This window comes from Kazachstania africana, chromosome 9 (genome assembly GCF_000304475.1).
Source record: "Kazachstania africana CBS 2517 chromosome 9, complete genome".
NCBI classification, from domain to species: domain Eukaryota; kingdom Fungi; phylum Ascomycota; class Saccharomycetes; order Saccharomycetales; family Saccharomycetaceae; genus Kazachstania; species Kazachstania africana.
In genome coordinates, this window is record NC_018948.1 from 41847 (window position 1) to 60144 (window position 18298).

Below are 18298 nucleotides of genomic sequence, written 5' to 3' on the forward strand. Positions count from 1 at the left end.
GCATTTATTGGTGGTGTATTATCAAAAAGATCTCAGATTCGAGATCTTCAATTAAAAGGAACAATATTAAATATAATACTTCCGTCAATGAGTTTGATAAACTGATATCTGTGCACTAGCTTTCTGGGAAAAAAGGAATCCTTACAATGAAGCTATTCATGAGATTCAAATTTGTAATAAAATAATTTTTACGATTTCTAACGAATAAATAGGACATAAACTTTTTTTTTTTGAGGTGGAGAGTATGAATATATAAAAACAATATATGATGAAGACAATTATCTATCACAATTTGATAGAATCAATCAAATGTTTAACAACATTTGGATTTGATAACGTGGTAATATCACCTAATTGATCAGATTCACCTGCTAAAATTTTTCTCAATATACGTCTCATAATTTTACCAGATCTAGTCTTTGGTAAATCATCAACAATAACAATTAATTTAGGCGCAGCAAATGGACCAATATCTTTACGAACAGTTAAAATTAGATGTTTTTTAATGTTACTTAATTCATCGTCTGAAGCATTAGACCAACTTGATCTATTTTTCAAAACAACAAACGCTGCAACAGCTTGACCAGTTAAATCATCATTAAAACCTACAACGGCACATTCAGCTACAAGTGAATCTTCTATTAATGTAGCTTCAATTTCAGCAGTAGATAATCTATGGCCAGAAACATTGACAACATCATCAACGCGACCAAGAATCCAAATGTATCCATCCTTATCCTTAGCAGCACCATCACCCGTAAAATAGTAACCAGGATAGGGATTTAGATATGTATCTTCAAATCTATCATGATTTTTCCAGATAGTCCTTGCAAATGATGGCCAAGAACGTTTAATGGCAAGAACACCTTCACAATGTTCATTCCTTATATCTGAATCTAATCTTGTACCAGTTTGTGGGTCCAAAATAGCTGGTTCGATACCAAAAAATGGTAAAGATGCAGATCCAGGTTTCATTGGAGTAACGCCACCAGCTAATGGAGTGATCAAATGAGAACCACTTTCAGTTTGCCAATAAGTATCAATTACTGGAATTTCACGTTTACCAATTTTTTCATAGTACCATTCCCAGACTTCAGCGGCAATTGGTTCACCAACGGACCCCAAAGAACGTAATGATTTTAAAGAATAATTTTGGATATATTCATCACCAGATCTTTTCAATAATCTTAAAGCAGTTGGAGCAACATAAAATTGTGTCACTTTATGTTTATCGATGATTTGCCAATAACGAGAACAATTTGGATAAGTTGGGGTCCCTTCAAATATCAAAGTGGTACATCCATATGATAATGGACCATAAACAACATATGTATGGCCAGTAATCCAACCGATATCACCTGCAGTGAAAAACACATCGTCTTGATGAACATCAAAAGTGTAACGCATTGATAATAAAGCATTTAAAAGATAACCTGCAGTAGAATGTTGAACACCTTTTGGTGTTCCTGTTGAACCAGAAGTATATAATAAAAATAATGGATGTTCAGAATCGACAGACTCACATGGATAGTAATTTTTATATTTTTTCATTTCCGTGGACCAATCTAAATCTCTTGGATGTTGATAATTTACATTTGAATTATTAGTACGTTTAAAGATTAAAACATGTTCAACTTGTGGTGTCTCTTTAAGTGCATCATCAACAATTCTTTTAGTTTCAATAATTTTACCACCTCTTAACGATTCATCCGCAGTAATAACTACTTTCGAATTACCATCGTTTATACGATCTCTTAAAGAATTTGAAGAAAATCCTGCAAATACTACTGAATGAATGGCTCCAATTCTTGCAATGGCTAACAAAGTAATAATTGCTTGTGGAATCATTGGCATATAAACAGAAACAGTGTCATTTTTTTTAACATTCATTGAATACTTTAGAACTTGAGCCAATTTTGAAACTTGTTCCAATAAGTCTTTATAAGTGTAAGTAGTTTTTAAATTATTTGAATCTTGATCAGGTTCATAAATTAGTGCAATTTTATTTGGATTTTTCAATGCATGTCTATCGACACAATTGTAACAAGCATTAATTTGTCCATTAATAAACCATGCATTATTTTTTAAAGAAGGCAAACCATTATTATCCGAAATAAAAGTTTTATCAAATGGTTTTGACCAATTTAAAAATTGATAAGCTTTTTCTTTATAGAAAGTTTCTGGATCTTCAATTGACTGTTTGTAAAGTTTTTTATAATCATCAATTCCGTTTAAATGTGGAGAGTAACGATTTTTCAAAGAAACTTGTAATCTATGATTAATTGGTTTTTGTTTGACTGTATGTACAGAAGTTAAATGTTCATTTTCATTATTTTTTTTCTTATTTTGTAATTTTATTTCTTGGATTAGGTCAGTGTCAGTAGTGGTGGTGCTAGCAATTGTTTGTTCTTGAATAGTGGAAGAAGGTGACATAAATAGAAGGGTATACTATAATATAAAAAAAAAAAGATAGATGAAAATGAAAACCGCAAAGTGCTCTTTATTTTTGTTTTTTGGGAAGTGGGATGAAAAGAGTATGTTAAATTACACAAAAACAAAAAAATGCTGTCTTTTATATACTTTTTTTTTTCCTTTCCAGCTTTATTATCTTTACGTTTTTGTGGCACTTCTCAAAAATTTAGCCGCCGTTGCTAACCAGATAAAATAATGCTCGAAAGAAAAAATGTATTGTGTTGTGGATTCAACAAAATATTCAGTAGCGACGGACCGTCGGAATGGCGGTTAAAAAAAAAAAATAAAATCGGTTAATTTTATGTTATTTATAGTGGTAATATAATACTCTAGCAACATTCCCCCCCAATTACGGCACGCACTTGGGATGCTCTGGGTTTTAGGGGACATACACATAAACACTGATTGAAAAAGACCAAAGGAGAATTTATCTGCCTACACTTCCTCCCGTATCCACGATAAAAGAAAATAGTATGAAGGGTGGGGAAACAATGTCGAGAGCTTTTCCTGTTGAATAAATATCCTTTGAACTTTGACGGGGAACGGTGGAGTGCAGAATAATCACACTAATCTTGATATACAGTCACGTGAGGGCATTTATCGAGTGAAAGTGGCAGCAACAATGGAAGCAGACATTCTATTCCACCTGTTATCCAAATTATCAAACCATGATTTTTCTGGTGGTAAATTGCAAATGTAAAGCGAATAACTTGGGGAGTCATTTTGTTTACGCCGCACCAAAAATTATAAACCCTACAAAGTAGAGTCAGGGCCGTATCAAGGATACACGTACATAGTGATACTGTAACGTTTTAGGTAGATCTCTCGAGTTGGAAATTAGTGGAACAAAGTATGCCCTTCCGATATAGAAAAACTACCGCAACACTCCCCCCCCCCCATGTCAATCGATATTGTACCCTATTTGAAGTGTACCAATATTAAGCACTATCGAGGTTCTCGAAGAAAACCAATCCAATATCTCTTCCCTCCGTCGTTTTCTTAGCATGGACTAAATTTCAAAAAAACAGCACCAAAAATCCGCATAAGGAAAAAAATTGCTTTTCAAATCTCTCGACCGCTCTGAGGCTTCAAAAAGAAAAACATGGCGAGTTTAAATATAGATGTAGGCTCATCTTAATACTGATTTAATCATTTTAACATCACTTATTTAAGTAAATCAATCAACTTTCCACTAACACTATTCTCAACAGCAGCAACCCCAAACCATAGCTAATACAGCAATGATTTTACAACCATGGTACAATCTTATTGTATTTTTGTACTTGCTTATACCAGCACAGGCTTCAAAATATTTAAAAGCCGATTCTTTATTAACATGTATGGATAATTCAAAGTTCACTGCAAACTACTTCGATGTTAGATTCTATCCCGATAACAACACTGCTGTGTTCGATATCGACGCTACCACCACTATTAGTGATAAAGTTGTCATACACGTTGAGGTCATTACGTATGGCTTGAACGTTATACAAAAAGAGTTCAACCTTTGCTCTCTAAATGAGTCCGGTGTCTGTCCCTTAAGTCCAGGTTCTATTGATCTAAGTTCAAGTTATACCATAGATTCTTCTGTAACAGGCCAAATCCCAGGTATTGCTTATACTGTTCCTGATTTGGATGCGGAAGTTCGTGTCGTGGCATACTCTATCAACGATACAACTCTCTCCACACCGTTAGCTTGTGTCCAAGCTATCCTATCAAACGGTAGGACTGTCCAGACAAAATATGCCGGTTGGCCTATTGCTGCTATCACAGGTGTAGGTATCTTAGTCTCCGGTTTCGTCTCTACTATTGGTTATAGTACTACGGCTGCACATATTGCCTCAAATTCAATTTCATTATTCGTTTACTTCCAGAATTTAGCCATCACTTCAATGATGGGTGTCTCTCGAGTACCGCCAATTGCTGCAGCATGGGTCCAGAACTTCCAATGGTCAATGGGTATCATCTACACAAATTTTATGCAAAAAATCTTCACTTGGTATGTTCAAGCTACAGGCGGTACCTCCACTGTGGTATTAAAGAATAAAAGTATTCTTTCCATTAGTGTCCAAAAGAGAGCCTATATGTTATTTAACGAAGCTTTAATTAACAAAAGATCCGTTTCCATTGCTTCAAGTAGTGACGATTATAATTTTGATTCATTATTGGATAATTCCGCTTTGTATACGACAAATGAACGTAACATTACAAATTATGAATCGAAGATCTTGATTTTAAGAGGTATTGAAAGAGTCGCTTATAAGGCTAACATTGAATTATCAAACCTATTCCTTACTGGTGTGGTATTCTTCCTATTCTTCCTTTTCGTTTTAGTCATCGCATTAGTCACATTCAAATCTGTCTTGGAATTATTAACAAGAGCCAACGTTCTGAAGGATACAACTAATTTCTATCAATATAGAAAACACTGGGGTTCTATCATCAAAGGTACTCTTTTCAGATTAGCTGTCATTGCATTTCCCCAGATATCTCTACTAACAATATGGGAATTTACTCAAGTGGATTCACCAGCAATTATAGTTGATGCTATCGTCATTTTTATCATAATTTTTGTTTTATTGGGTTACGGTACTACAAGAGTTTTCTTAAAGGGTAGGGAATCAGTCAGGCTATACAAGAATCCTGCCTATTTGTTATATGGTGACACACGTTTCTTAAACAGGTATGGGTTCCTCTACGTCCAATTCCAAGCTGACAAATTCTGGTGGATTGGGCCATTACTTTGTTACTCATTTTTAAGATCTCTCTTCGTTGCCACTTTACAGACAAAGGGTAAAGCACAAGCATTGATTATTTTCATCATTGAACTATTCTATTTCGGTTTCTTATGTTGGCAAAAACCTTACTTGGATAAGAGAACTAACATTTTCAACATCGCCATCCATTTGATCAACTTGATCAATTCTCTTTTCTTCCTTTTCTTCAGTAATCTATTTGGTCAACCTGCCGTGGTCTCCTCTATTATGGCAGTTATCTTATTCGTTATGAATGCTGCATTCGCTCTATTTTTGCTAATTTTCACAATCGTCACATGTACATTAGCTTTAGTGCACAGAAATCCAGATGCACGTTACCAACCAATGAAGGATGATCGTGTGTCCTTCATACCAAAGGTAATCAATGGTGAAGGTAACACTGACTTTAATAAAAATAAATCTGAACTTGAATTATTTGAATTGAGACAAGCAGTGATGGACACTAATGAAACTGAACAAGAAAAGTTACTCCGTGAGGAGAAATTTGCTAATGGAGCTAAAAAGACCATATCATTTGATGATGAAGTCATGAGCTCGTATACTACAAACGATTCAAGCTCTACCTTCAACGTCAGAGGCGCTCCAAATGCCATAGTGCAGCCAGAGTCTACGTTGCTTGGTACTACAAATAATACCATGTCAACGCCTACGAACACAGCCGGTTTGAAGTTTAACACAGAATCATCATCAGATCGATTAAGAAAACCGGAAACAAGCTTTTATAACGGTAATTCAGGTCATTCATATTCAAGAGATTTTCTGTAATCTAAATAGTTTCTTAATTAGAGTTGTTTTATTTAAATTGAATATTCAAAATATTTATGCACACTACAGTATTGATCAACCTCTGTTTACTGACGCCTTAATTAGTTGCATTTCTTATGTTGTCGCGTGCCGTACCGAATGCGAGATTTTTAATATTGGATAAAGTCATCGTACGTTATAAGGTACAACTGACTATTAAAGGCAACAGAAAGCAGCTGGTGGCTTGAAGCTGAAATGGAAAATAACAATTCAAATGATGATTTGTTATTAGCTCTGAGAGCTAATGAAATAAAAACAAGGAATCGAATATCCTTGGTCTGCCAAGCATGCAGGAAATCTAAAACCAAATGCGATAGAGAAAAGCCAAGATGTAGTAGATGTGCAAAGAACAATCTACGCTGTATTTATAATGTTGCTAAGAAGCAGGTACCACATAAATTAGCTAATAAGGATGCTACCATTGCTAAATTGCAGAATGATGTGGATTACTGGAAAGAAAAGGCAACAAATTTGGCAGATCCAAATAGATCAGCAGACCCATCAGATCTGAAAGTGAACCTCTACAAAGATTTCTCTACTATGATTTCAAGCAAAGTCATGAAACATGATGTCAAACCACTATCTGAAAATTTTATCATTGTCCAGGATAAATTCATTTCTACCTTAATTTCGTCAATTTTTGTAGATCGCTCCAATTATGCCAATTCTATGATCCCTGCTTTGACAGCAAACGTTAGTATTTCATGTGCCCAACCAAGTGTTAAGACTAATGCATTGAAGCTGAAAGAGATACTGATTAAGCAGTGTAAAGATGAATCGCAAGTTAATAGGATTGACGAATTTACAGACCGCATTTTACAGAACACGAACTCTTCGAGAAATTTAAAGATTGGTATGATTATTTCCTTACTTTATAATACTGTCGGTCATGAATATTTGGAAGATCGTTGTCCTAGAGAGGGTGAATATTCAAAGCTATTAAATAGCTTGATAGATGAATTTGAGACATTACTACCACCATTCTCTGTAATAAATTATTATAAAGAGCATTTTTTCAAAGCTCTATTTCCAAACTTCCCATTTCTAGAAAAGGCTCTTTTCGAAGAGTCATTATCAAATGTATTGCATGAAGATCCCAGCGATGCCTCCAAAATAAAATTGGAACTAGGATTTAGTCATCTAAGGACAAAAATTGAAAATTTAAATATTTTACTTGTAATTCTGAAGTTATCCTTTATTTCTTTGAAATATATGACATGTTCTAGTAACTCAGCATCAGTGGAACCAGCCACAAAAAAAAGGAAACTATCAACTAGCGTAGAAACAGAAGCTTCAAAGGAGAATATCATCGAAAAATATCCAATTACAAATGATTTTATCCTACTGGCACAACGTTGTTTAGCCTCAGAAAACTGGTGCGCATGTCCAAACGAAAATATTATATCATGCATGTTATATATTTGGACTTTTTTTGCATTTTCACCAGAAGAGAGCGACTTTTTTCTGGAAAACCCCACTGATATGATTGCCAGTTTGATTCTTATGCTATCAACATCAATTGGCCTCCATAGAGATCCGTCAGATTTCTCTCAACTAAAAGATGAAAAGATTTCCACCAAGCGCCTGCTTAACTTTCGTAGATTACTATGGATATGCGTTATTACTGTTTGTTCCTATGAATCTTCATTGAAAGGAAGGCATCCATTATTATCAAGAGATTTGTCTTCGCTATCTCTAAATGTTGATGATCCAGAAGCTCTCAGAAAATACCTTGAAAGGGTAAAACATGATCTAGTTTCTGATGAGGATGGTAGGAATCACGAAAGCGACAGATATTTACTTAATATTCATGAATATACCCATAAACGAGTGCAGTTGTCCCTCTTATTAACAGATTTTGATGACCTGACCCTATCCAGTAACAAAGCTTTTCATTTGAAGTATCTTGAATTGATGAGGGAGAAAATTGAAGTTTTCGTAAAATCTCACTTTGAGATTATTGACTTGAAGAAGCTATTGCTGAATAGTAGGAGGCAAAAACGTGCACTAAGTGATAATGTTGACACCTCCGAAAAAGCGGAGGAATTTCCAGATATCAATCTAGTATCATTTCAAAATGCTAACGCAATCCAGTCACGTATAATGTACAAACTGGTCACTCTGAGATCATCCCATGCTCTCCTATTATATTTCGAAAATAAATTATCTGAAGAACCGACTAGTCAAAACTCAGAATCCAAAAGTTTTTATTTAGGTCTTTATTCAAAATATCTTAAGAGGACATGTCTCGATTCTTTATCAATAATCGAATTGTTCAATAACTTTTTTAGTGGAAAATATTCAGACTATTTGTTGCCTGCATCAAATTACCATATTATTAAAATGTTACAAATATCACTGCCTACTACGCTATTCAGTTTACTAGGCCTAATAATAAGGATCAGTTCGACCAATGATATTTTGTACACCGAATGCCAGAAATTTGTCAACCGTTCTGATAAAGCCTCTAAATCCATTCTCAAGGATTTGAATATTAAGTTAGAAAAAAATAACATGCTGCAAAAAGAATTGGAAGCTTCTCTGGAAGCTATCTACGCTTTTGCCTCTAACCATTTGAGATTTCAGTATTTTTCAGTTTTCAAGCTATTTGCCCTCTTCGATGTGATCATTCGTAGGATGAGAAGAGGCGAGTTGTGGTTAGGGATATTCAAATTGGCATATTGTGACCAAACACATTCTAGGATATCCAAAACTATTAGAATGACTTTAGGTGTACAAATAGACGAAAGGGAGAAATTAATCGAACGACTAAAGCAGAAAAATCATTTACGTGATATTCCAGTGCAGGATTATATCAATCTTCATGAAAAAGTTCATCAAAAATTTGAGAAGATACCCAAGCCAAAGCTACTTCACGTGGACAATCCAATAGGAAATTCTACGAACAATGGAAGTACTCATAGTGCTGCAATGACTGATTCTGACGAGGTGGGGGAGGAAAATCGTAGAATGACCCCATTTGCTAGCTTGACCTCCGATGATAGTCTGCAGAAACTTTCTTCTGCTGCATTGATATCACAGAGCCTTGATATGCAAACAAGGTTGAAGAGCTCCTCATTTCCAAATAATTTGAATAATGATGCTAATATCGCCGCTTCAACATATTTTGCTGAAACTCCTATTAATCTGGATATACAGAACAAATTTGGTAGTGAGACAGTTACTGCTAATCACGACAATGTTGCGGATGTTGCAGGTCAATATTTGCAAAACTCAACGGACCAAAACATGCCTGGATTTGAATTCTCAGGACTTTTTGGTGGTTTGGATTTATTTGATTATGAATTTTTATTTGGTAATGATTTTTCCTGAGTATGTAACTCTATATATAGTTAAATATTGCTAATGCATTTTTTGAGGAATGTTCAAACTTTTTACAGGATTATATACATGATATGAAAATTCTCATTCAGTTATGTCTGGATGCTCTATATACTTTTGCTAAAGTGAAGGAAAGGAGCGATATGAATCCAATTGTTGAGCCTATAATTACAGCGGTTTGTTTGTAATCTATATCGTTATTGGTCTTCATTTCTTCAGTGAGACCTGGTGTAAACTTTGCCGGAGTCAAAGCAGCTTCAGTTACTTTTACAAACAATTCATTCAATGAACTTAACCATGTGGATGAAACATGTAAAGGATGGTCAAGTGATAGGCTGTCAGTGTACTCATCAGGTTGTAAGGAAGAGCGTTGCTGTTGCTTATCTAGATCTGCTTTAAGAGCGACAAATATAACAGGCATATTTTTTATTGATTCTCCATATTTATCAAAAAGATCAATGATATATGAAAACGATTCTGGATCACTTGAATCATATGTCATACAAATAACATCACATTCACTGAATTTCTGTGCTTGTTTCAATACTGTCTTCTCATCATCCTCGTTGTATTCCTGCAAAACCAGATAATACTGTTTTCCTCCCTTCAATTCCAAACTGTTCACAGCAATTCTTGAATTATCAGTTGAAGTGGATTTTTCAGGGAAAGCGCGTCCAAGAAATGACTCTAACAGAGAAGTTTTACCACTATTTGGCTTACCAACTACTAAACAACTGAAAACTTTTCTGTCATTAACGTCTGCTCTATAAAATTTTCCTGATCTCCTCCTAAACTTTCTTGGCCTTGTGACTTGCAAGGCAACTTTGGTGTCTTCTTCGAAACCAAAATAAACTAGATATGCAGTTGTAGTTTTATAATCAAGAAAAGTCGTCATAGTCCACTGTGCTAGCCATCCTTGTAATGTGATAAATCCCTTATTATTTATGACGGATGAGTTAGGAAAGTCCGTTTCTGACCAAGATTTTGGGATCCCTGGTGTACATTGGAAAAGTTTAGCCAATTCTTCATCACACAATCCGCCATCATTGTCTTTATCAAATTTAAGAAATAGGTCAACAAGAAACCTGTAACCCTTTGGGCTGAGCTCTACACTTGAACTTTCAGACACGGTTATCTTTGGATATAAAAAACGGTTATCCAGCGACAGAGAATCTGTGTATTTGAAAGCACGAAGAACATGCCAAACGGTTTCATGTCTTCCCTTTTCACAGTACAGTTTGTTTAAAGTTAAAAAACCTGCTTTCGTGATACCCTTCTGGACTTCAAAAAGTTTCTCGTGGGTGTCATCAAGACCAACCTGCCAAAGGGTTTGTTTAATATCTGCTAACTCCTGAAAGTCGATATTTTTCCCAAAACATTTTCTCTGTAGTGCCAGCAATTCAGTATCGTTCAAATAATTGTCCTGGTCATTGTCACAGAGTAAGAAAATTCTTTCCAAAGCATGTATGGCTAAAGACTTTAGAGTCCCTTTTCTAGCATCAAATAAAGGGCTGATAGGGAAATTGATAGATCTTTGGCACAAATAGAATGCCTGAATTACGTTATATTGTCTAAGTGCGCTTGTTTTAATACAAGTCTCAACCTCTTTGAATTCCATCAAAATGGGTATGAATTCTGCATCTTCAATCTTAGTATCTCCCTCTCCCTCTGACTGCCTGTCAAGTGAAGCCTCAATCTCAGCATGATCATATTTGTCACACTTATTCTTACAAAGTATCACAGGAAGATTTAACCCTAACGACCTGAACATCATCATCCAATGCAGAGCAATTCTTTCGTAGGACTCGTGATTCGAATAAACCAGCCATATAACATCAGCAGACTTCAAAGTTGAATGTAACGACCCCATATCATCGTTAGTTGTGTCGACCAATATAGTACTTTTCGGTAAATAAGGCTTCGTGGAGAAGTTCTTCAGTATTGTAACCGGCGGGAGGACGTTCTGAATATTTGGAATAAACTCGTCTCTCAATAAGGTTGTGATTAAACTTGTCTTCCCTACACCGTCATCACCACATACCACAACTTTGATATGATCTTTATTCATTATTCGGTAGACGCCACTGTTATGATTTGGTTGAAACATATGTTGACTTTTTCGGTGATGCATTTTCAGGCACTGTTATCGCGATGCCTTCTTAATACGGACAGGTACTGGAGTCCAACGAATATTATAAAATATTATGTAGAGTCATATATAAAAACTGTCAAATGATTCGAATATGGCTGGGATTAGTCTCCTACTGACGCATTGAATAGTTGATCCTTTAGCAACTCGTTTTCCATTTCAAGTTTTGCAATTCTCTTCTCAGCAGATTCCGAATCCAACTTTCTTCTCTCTCTTTCGGCATGCCATCTCCTTTGCAACTCTTCGATTCGTAGCTGCATGCCATCATACTTAGTTTCAGACGTATTAGTGGTAATGTCGTCTCTTTCGCTCAGTACAAGTCTCGTGTAAGATTCAATGATGGATTCAATAGCCGTTTCAATGAAAGTGTATAATGATTCGTATTTTGCCTCCATGGATGTGATATTTTTCAGTGAAGCGATATTGTTGATTGAATTGATTTTGTTCAGCGATTGGTTGATGGAATTTTTTTGAATTATTTTGGATAATATCTTGAAGATATTAGTTAGATGTATCATTATATTATTATTAAATTTTTTGAAATCCATTTCGTTTACATCAGACAGCCTGGACTGTTGGGCCTTCTGCTTTAGCAATAGATGCTCCAGCAATGCATTGTTAGATTTAAGTTCATTCAACTGGTTCATAGAAGTGTCATAGTTTTTCTTATTGTCATCTAGCTGATCGAGTAATTCCTCGTTAGAAGTTTTAAGCTCATTTAGATCAGTTTTTAATTGAGCTACTAAATCTTCAAAGTTTTTGTTCGTTGAAGTCAATTCATTTATCTGTACGTCTAACTGGTTTGTAAGGTTTTCCCAGTTTTGCTCTTTTAGTTTCGAGAGTTTTTTCAAATCGTGAAGTTCTTTTATGAGATTTCTTTGCTGAATTTCATCCTGTTTCAACGATTCACTCTCGTTTAATTTGTAAGTGATTCTCGCTATTTCATTGTCTTTATCCTTATTGCTTTGTTTCAAAGATTTGATCAAATTATTCAAAAGTTCACTTTGTTCTTGGTATGATTTTAGAAGGGTTAATTTGTTAAAGTCGGATTCATTTTCCTTATACTTGGATGCAATGTCACTAAGAAGGTCTTGTTGCCTTGATAATTTCAATATCAGCAATTGTTCTAGCTCAGAAGACCTGGATAACTTAGTCCTAATTCCCTTAATAAATTTGTCGTATTCCTGATGTAAATCTTCTATAACAAGTTCCATCTTAGAGTCAACACCCTGTGACGTGTTTTCTCGATTTCTTTCTGTGTCAGCTTCGTAACTTTCATCCATGCTACGACTCATCTTGTTTTGTATTTTATCAAACAGATATGTTAGAGATTTCTCCAAAACATTCAATTTGTTCATAATAAAACTGGACCCACTAGTCTTCGCCTTGACTAAATCTTTGATCATTGGACTATTTAATCCCATGTCCCGATTTATGAGTAAATCGAGTATGTTGTCTAGTACAGTGGACATTAAATCAGTGTTCTTCAAAAATTCGTCAGTGTAGTTGAGTGTTGTTGTATATTCATCCCTAGTTTCAATAAGTTGATTATTCAAATCTTGTATTTTTTCATCTCTAGCGTTTAATTTATTATTCAAACCTTGGACATTTCTTTTCAAACCCAAGATTTCTTCATCTTGTTGAATCGTATTCAAGAGATTATTGAAAAACTCATTATTGTTCTCGCTCAAATTACTTTGTTTTATAATCTCGTAGAGTGCATTAACCTTAACTTTGTACATCGTTAGTTGCGCTTGTAAATTCTTGAATTCGCCCAAATTGACATCTGCTTTTGTTTGTGGGTGGGTGACATTGTCAAATAATGGTTGGCTTATGACAGTAGATTGAGAAGACACGATGGATTGACGATTGCTTGATTTCTTTCTCCAGGGAGTCATTGATTCTCGAAGTCTTGGAATTTCGTACGTGGAAAGATCATCATCATCCTCTCCCTCGATTACGGGCTCATCATCACTAGTATTTTTATTCGTATTCTTATTTTCGAATAGATCAGCCAATTTTTCTGTTATATTTCTGAGTTTGCCCTCAGTATCTTCTCCACTATTATTAGGTAGTGATTGTGTGTCCGCTGGGAGCTTTGACGTCTCTCTTATTTGGTGACACTCTGATTGAAGAATACCACTGTTACTGTCATTCAGATCTTCGAACGACTGGCTCACATTTTTAAAACTGCCAAAGCCAATGGCATCGTTTTCCTTCCCTGCATCCCTTGAGAATGGTTTCTTATTGTACCTGAGCGAAATTGGGGATGATTCCATTGCGCTTGCATGGAGATCCATTCGGCTCTTCTTTGGTGTAGAGACCATTGAATGGTCTATCGATAGATTCGGTGCCTTCAGCTGATCAAAAGAAGTGGCTAGGTCCCTCTTACCCAATTGAGAATCGTGCATTTCTCGAGCTTTCCTGGATACCTTCATGATTGTTTACACAACCTCATCACGTTCTATGTTTTGTTTTTCAAAGATCACATACAGAATTTTTGCCTCTCTAAGAGCGATTGATTAATTTGATATTTACTATATACAAGAAACTATGTAAGCTATTTGGAGCAGGTCACTTATCTTTCATTGTTTGCAATTGAAGTCCATGCCATTTTTGGATATCATCTTTGAGAATTTCATTCATCAACTTGTGCTGTTTGATCGTAGTCAAATCGTTAAACCTTGTTGTCTTCACTCTGATCGAGTACATAGAACCACACCCGCCAGAAATATCGTTCACTTTCAGCATAGATGGTGACAACTCTTCTCGTATCTTCTCAAATATTCTTTTTTCTTCAGCAGTACTGAACTTCGTCTGTAATAAAGCACCAGCGGTACCACTACTGTTGCTACGAACACCACCCGACAACACCGTCTCTGGCAGATACCCTCGAGTAACACAGCGTAACAGTCCACCCGTCAATAGCCTCCCAGAAGACTTCATCAGCAACACCTAACCACATGACTGTTCCAAACCTTCCACTGTAACTTCATTAATCATCCTTCCAATTTTTCTCTATCCAAAAGAGTTGATGCCTCGGAGGCCGAGATATCTCGCGTTGTGTGAAAAACAGAATTCAAGAATATCAAGAATTATCAATTTCAAGAGTTTATTATGAAAGATGAGCAACTGAAGAAAGGGAAAGAAGTCGGGAGATAATGACTATATATTCGTTTTGGATCTTTGACAAGCATTGCAATTGTATTTTTGATAAGGAGTGGACCATTCCCTCACAGCCTCGCAGTGGGACAACGAATTCCAAACAGAACGAGAACGTTGCAAAATTATTATATGGGTTGATATTCTCTTTGAGATCAATTACCGACAAGATATCGTCAGACCCGGTAGATTTCCTTTCTCAGAAGAACAGGATCAGGTCCATTACAACGGGGAAATGTAGAGTGCACCTTTTTGAAACTGCTACCGGATTTTGGTTCGCTCTAATGACGGATTTCAAACAAGATGATTACTACGATATTTTAAACCACATTTACAAGAACATATTCGTAAGGTTCATAAGTTTGAATTATATTTCACCATCGGATTTCGTCGAAAATGAAGATGAGAAAGGTGGTCAAGGTATTAGGAAGATAAATAACAAGAATTTTATCAATAATTTAGAATTATTTTTAAGTCCGTTGATTAGTTAGTTTTATATAGTCGATTTTTATAAATCATTTATGAACAAATCCGTCCAGAACTCGTCGTTTAATGCATTAAACCCCCATGCCAATGAATTCATATCCGTTAAATAGTCATTCAAATTATCGCTAGCAATTGAAGGTGATGTAGCGCTGTTTCCATTGTTATTTATAATATTCATATTCGGTAGGTTATTATTATTATTAGTAGTAGTAGTAGTAGTAGTAGTGGTAATGTTACTGATGTTTTCATTTCGAGTCTGTGCCGCAGATGTGTTCTCTATAATGGGGGTATAAGATGGAGGTATATCAACTCTAGGAATCAAATCTTGAAACAATTTGTCTCTACCCTTTTGGTTCAATAATACAGATTGTACCTTCGGATTTATAGCAGTATCAGTGCTACTGATAGATCCACCATTTGTCTTGTTCAAAAGTAATGAATTAAACTGCATGGTACCAGTGTTATTCCTTTCTACACATTCTGCCAGTTCGGTGACTTTGTTAGCATATGTCTGTCCAAATAGAGCAACAACATATTGGAACTTATAAAGGAAATTATTGAACGGATATATCCTTGACGTTTCTTCTAATAGATTTATTAAATCTTTCACTACTTCGATACTTTCATCTGTTATTGATATCAAATTATGGAAAATTGGTAAAGAAACAACTGAATAGCGTAATTTTAGCAATAATAATCCCACAGTATAAATAATTCTAGACATATGGAATAAAGGTAACGAAGTAATCAAATAAGGAGACAGGTTCAAAAATTGTTTTAAGGAGCTGATACAGCAATTGTAACAACTTATAAATGAAGCTCTTATATCATTAATCAAAGCTGCATCATAATCTCCGCTGGGTTTGTCTCGCATTTTATTTAAGTAATGTTGAGTCTTAAATTGGTGCAAATAAGCTTCCACTGAATAATAAAAAGACAGTAGTCTCCTTCTCTTTGATGGAATTTTCTTGAAAATATCATCAAGGTCACTTTGATATTTATTGACTAATTTTGAAACGTATCTCTCTCTATATTCAATATCCTCTTCACTGCAACTGTAGCCATCATCTTGTGACCCCTCTTTAAATTCGTGTAAATAAACATGGATTCTTTCTAATATATGGTTAAGATTCGTGAATGTGACCAAAATTTCATCATCATCCACATCGTAGATATCTTTGCCTTGAAGCTGGTTCTCCAGTTTTTTCAATTCAATCCTTTTCGATAGCTCATGGCATGCTGCCTCATTCAATTTTCCCCATCTAGCTTGGATAGTTTGTCTTAGAAATAACGAAATGTTCAAGGACGTAATATAAACTAGAAGGGTTAACCTTGGTCCATTTGGGTCAATTTCCAAGGGAGTCTTGAACTTTTTGTATTTGTGCTTATAGGGATCTTCGTCGCTAAACATCGCAAATGATCTATCGACAAATGTTGGGCCAAGATCTTTCGTTAAACAACAGCCAATATAATTGAAAAGATGATATCTTGTTTTACTTGACCACTCCAGGAAATTGTACCACATACATAATGTGACGTGCGCTTCAATAACCTCTATCGACTTGTTATTCACTTTGAAGATTTGATTCGTTATGAGATTGATGACAAAGCTATCAAGTTTCATTATTGTTTCTCTGGTCGTTTGGTTTTCATTCATTAATATTGAGACAACTGACATTATAACAGAAAAAAATATAGGTTTATCCTTGCGGAACTGTTTTATAGTCAAATCATTAGGAAGTTTGATAAATGGTATTCGTGAATTTTTAGAGATTTCACTTCTATAGAGATCTAATCTTAGTTGTGCTTCTTCCTCTGATAATATGCCTATTGAAATAGGGTCAGATACTGATGGTAAAAACATGCTTGAGTGCACTAATTGGTTCCATTGATGTGACCAGACAGTGAATTTATTAGAAATGTCCTGTATTTTATCCTTTTGATTTATAAGTAATGATTGTAACTGTTTTTTGAAGGCGTGATTGAGATGATATTGGTGATGCGTAGTGTTATCACGACTTTGAAATTGAGGCTGTCGAACATTGTTTCTATGTTTCTTTTCGAAATAAAAGGTATCCAGATTCGAGTATGATTGAGTGTTTATATTATTTTCTGCATTGTTACTGTACGTATTAAGGTTGAAGTTCATCGAAGGAGAACCATTATTTGACATGTATTCAAAATTTGTCTGATGATTATTCAGCAAAGGAAGAGAAGATGTACTGAAACTGTTCGACGCCTTCGTTTTATCGTCATTTGAAGATTGGTCATTCTGATTTATATCATGCCACAAGTCAGAGATTCTCGGTAGAGTGGTACTCTGTGTTATTGCTGTTGACGACTGTGAATGATGTGGACCTCCCACTGCATCTATTTTAGTTCTCTTATTTTCCACAGAGAAATCAGAATTTTGTACTGATGGAGGTGTTTGCGAAGAATTACTCAAAATATCGTTCACGACACTATTGGAAGGGGAATTATCAATGACTGCAGGAGAGGTCTTCGCACTGTTATCAATACTTGCCATACCCATTTTTCTCTTCTTCCTTATTCTCTTAGACAGATCGAACTTACAAACTATCTTCTGTCTCAGGCAGCGCTGACATGGCTTGCGGTATATGTCATTACTATCTGATGGAACACATTTTTGTTTCAATGAATGGCAACGAACACAAGCAAACGCGTGTCTCTTCGTCTTACCATCTTTCTTGGTCTCTAATTTAGTTGGTTCTCGCATTCTTGGATCATCTGAAGGTACTCCTTCAATAACTGTTTTACTCAAAGCATTGCTGCCATCTTCGTTAAACGTAGATGACGGTACTGTGAGCTCCATACTATTATCCTCACGATACCCGATCGACTGGTAGAAAAGCAGAAAAGTTAATCAAAGCCTACTTAAAAGCGTCTCTTTTTTTTCAGTTACAATAATCTAAATGTGATATTTCGAATAGATCGTAACTTTAACCTGGTTATCCCTTCTCCAAAGGTTGCTTATTGATCGCCTCAAGTATGATAGCTGACTTCTGCAAGGTTTGCAGTTCATGAAGGGTCGGCATCTTACGGAACATTCTTTTTGAAAAATTTTACCGGCCGACTGAAGTTTTTC

The 18298-nt window shown here is 35.4% G+C and overlaps 8 protein-coding genes across 8 annotated transcripts; 3 read left to right on the forward strand and 5 right to left on the reverse strand.

Annotated features, from left to right (window-relative positions):
- Positions 1-285: 285 nt before the first annotated feature.
- On the reverse strand, positions 286-2433 carry ACS1 (acetate--CoA ligase 1; the record flags this gene model as incomplete). The annotated part of the gene is made up of 1 exon (XM_003958888.1): positions 286-2433. One exon carries the CDS (start codon positions 2431-2433, stop codon positions 286-288), a length of 2148 nt encoding a protein of 715 aa, XP_003958937.1.
- A 1280-nt stretch (positions 2434-3713) lies between these two features.
- Positions 3714-6014, forward strand: FLC2 (flavin adenine dinucleotide transporter FLC2; the record flags this gene model as incomplete). Its single annotated transcript, XM_003958889.1, has 1 exon — positions 3714-6014. One exon carries the CDS (start codon positions 3714-3716, stop codon positions 6012-6014), a length of 2301 nt encoding a protein of 766 aa, XP_003958938.1.
- A 234-nt stretch (positions 6015-6248) lies between these two features.
- OAF1 (oleate-activated transcription factor OAF1) lies at positions 6249-9386 on the forward strand (the record flags this gene model as incomplete). Its single annotated transcript, XM_003958890.1, has 1 exon — positions 6249-9386. The coding sequence occupies one exon, from the start codon at positions 6249-6251 to the stop codon at positions 9384-9386; it is 3138 nt and encodes a 1045-aa protein (XP_003958939.1).
- Positions 9387-9483: 97 nt separating this feature from the next.
- Positions 9484-11463, reverse strand: GEM1 (ERMES complex Ca(2+)-binding regulatory GTPase GEM1; the record flags this gene model as incomplete). The annotated part of the gene is made up of 1 exon (XM_003958891.1): positions 9484-11463. The coding sequence occupies one exon, from the start codon at positions 11461-11463 to the stop codon at positions 9484-9486; it is 1980 nt and encodes a 659-aa protein (XP_003958940.1).
- A 185-nt stretch (positions 11464-11648) lies between these two features.
- SPC72 (gamma-tubulin complex subunit SPC72) lies at positions 11649-13982 on the reverse strand (the record flags this gene model as incomplete). Its single annotated transcript, XM_003958892.1, has 1 exon — positions 11649-13982. The coding sequence occupies one exon, from the start codon at positions 13980-13982 to the stop codon at positions 11649-11651; it is 2334 nt and encodes a 777-aa protein (XP_003958941.1).
- Positions 13983-14118: 136 nt separating this feature from the next.
- Positions 14119-14490, reverse strand: BOL3 (Bol3p; the record flags this gene model as incomplete). The annotated part of the gene is made up of 1 exon (XM_003958893.1): positions 14119-14490. The coding sequence occupies one exon, from the start codon at positions 14488-14490 to the stop codon at positions 14119-14121; it is 372 nt and encodes a 123-aa protein (XP_003958942.1).
- A 215-nt stretch (positions 14491-14705) lies between these two features.
- BET5 (TRAPP subunit BET5) lies at positions 14706-15197 on the forward strand (the record flags this gene model as incomplete). Its single annotated transcript, XM_003958894.1, has 1 exon — positions 14706-15197. The coding sequence occupies one exon, from the start codon at positions 14706-14708 to the stop codon at positions 15195-15197; it is 492 nt and encodes a 163-aa protein (XP_003958943.1).
- Positions 15198-15214: 17 nt separating this feature from the next.
- WAR1 (War1p) lies at positions 15215-18025 on the reverse strand (the record flags this gene model as incomplete). The annotated part of the gene is made up of 1 exon (XM_003958895.1): positions 15215-18025. The coding sequence occupies one exon, from the start codon at positions 18023-18025 to the stop codon at positions 15215-15217; it is 2811 nt and encodes a 936-aa protein (XP_003958944.1).
- Positions 18026-18298: the final 273 nt, after the last annotated feature.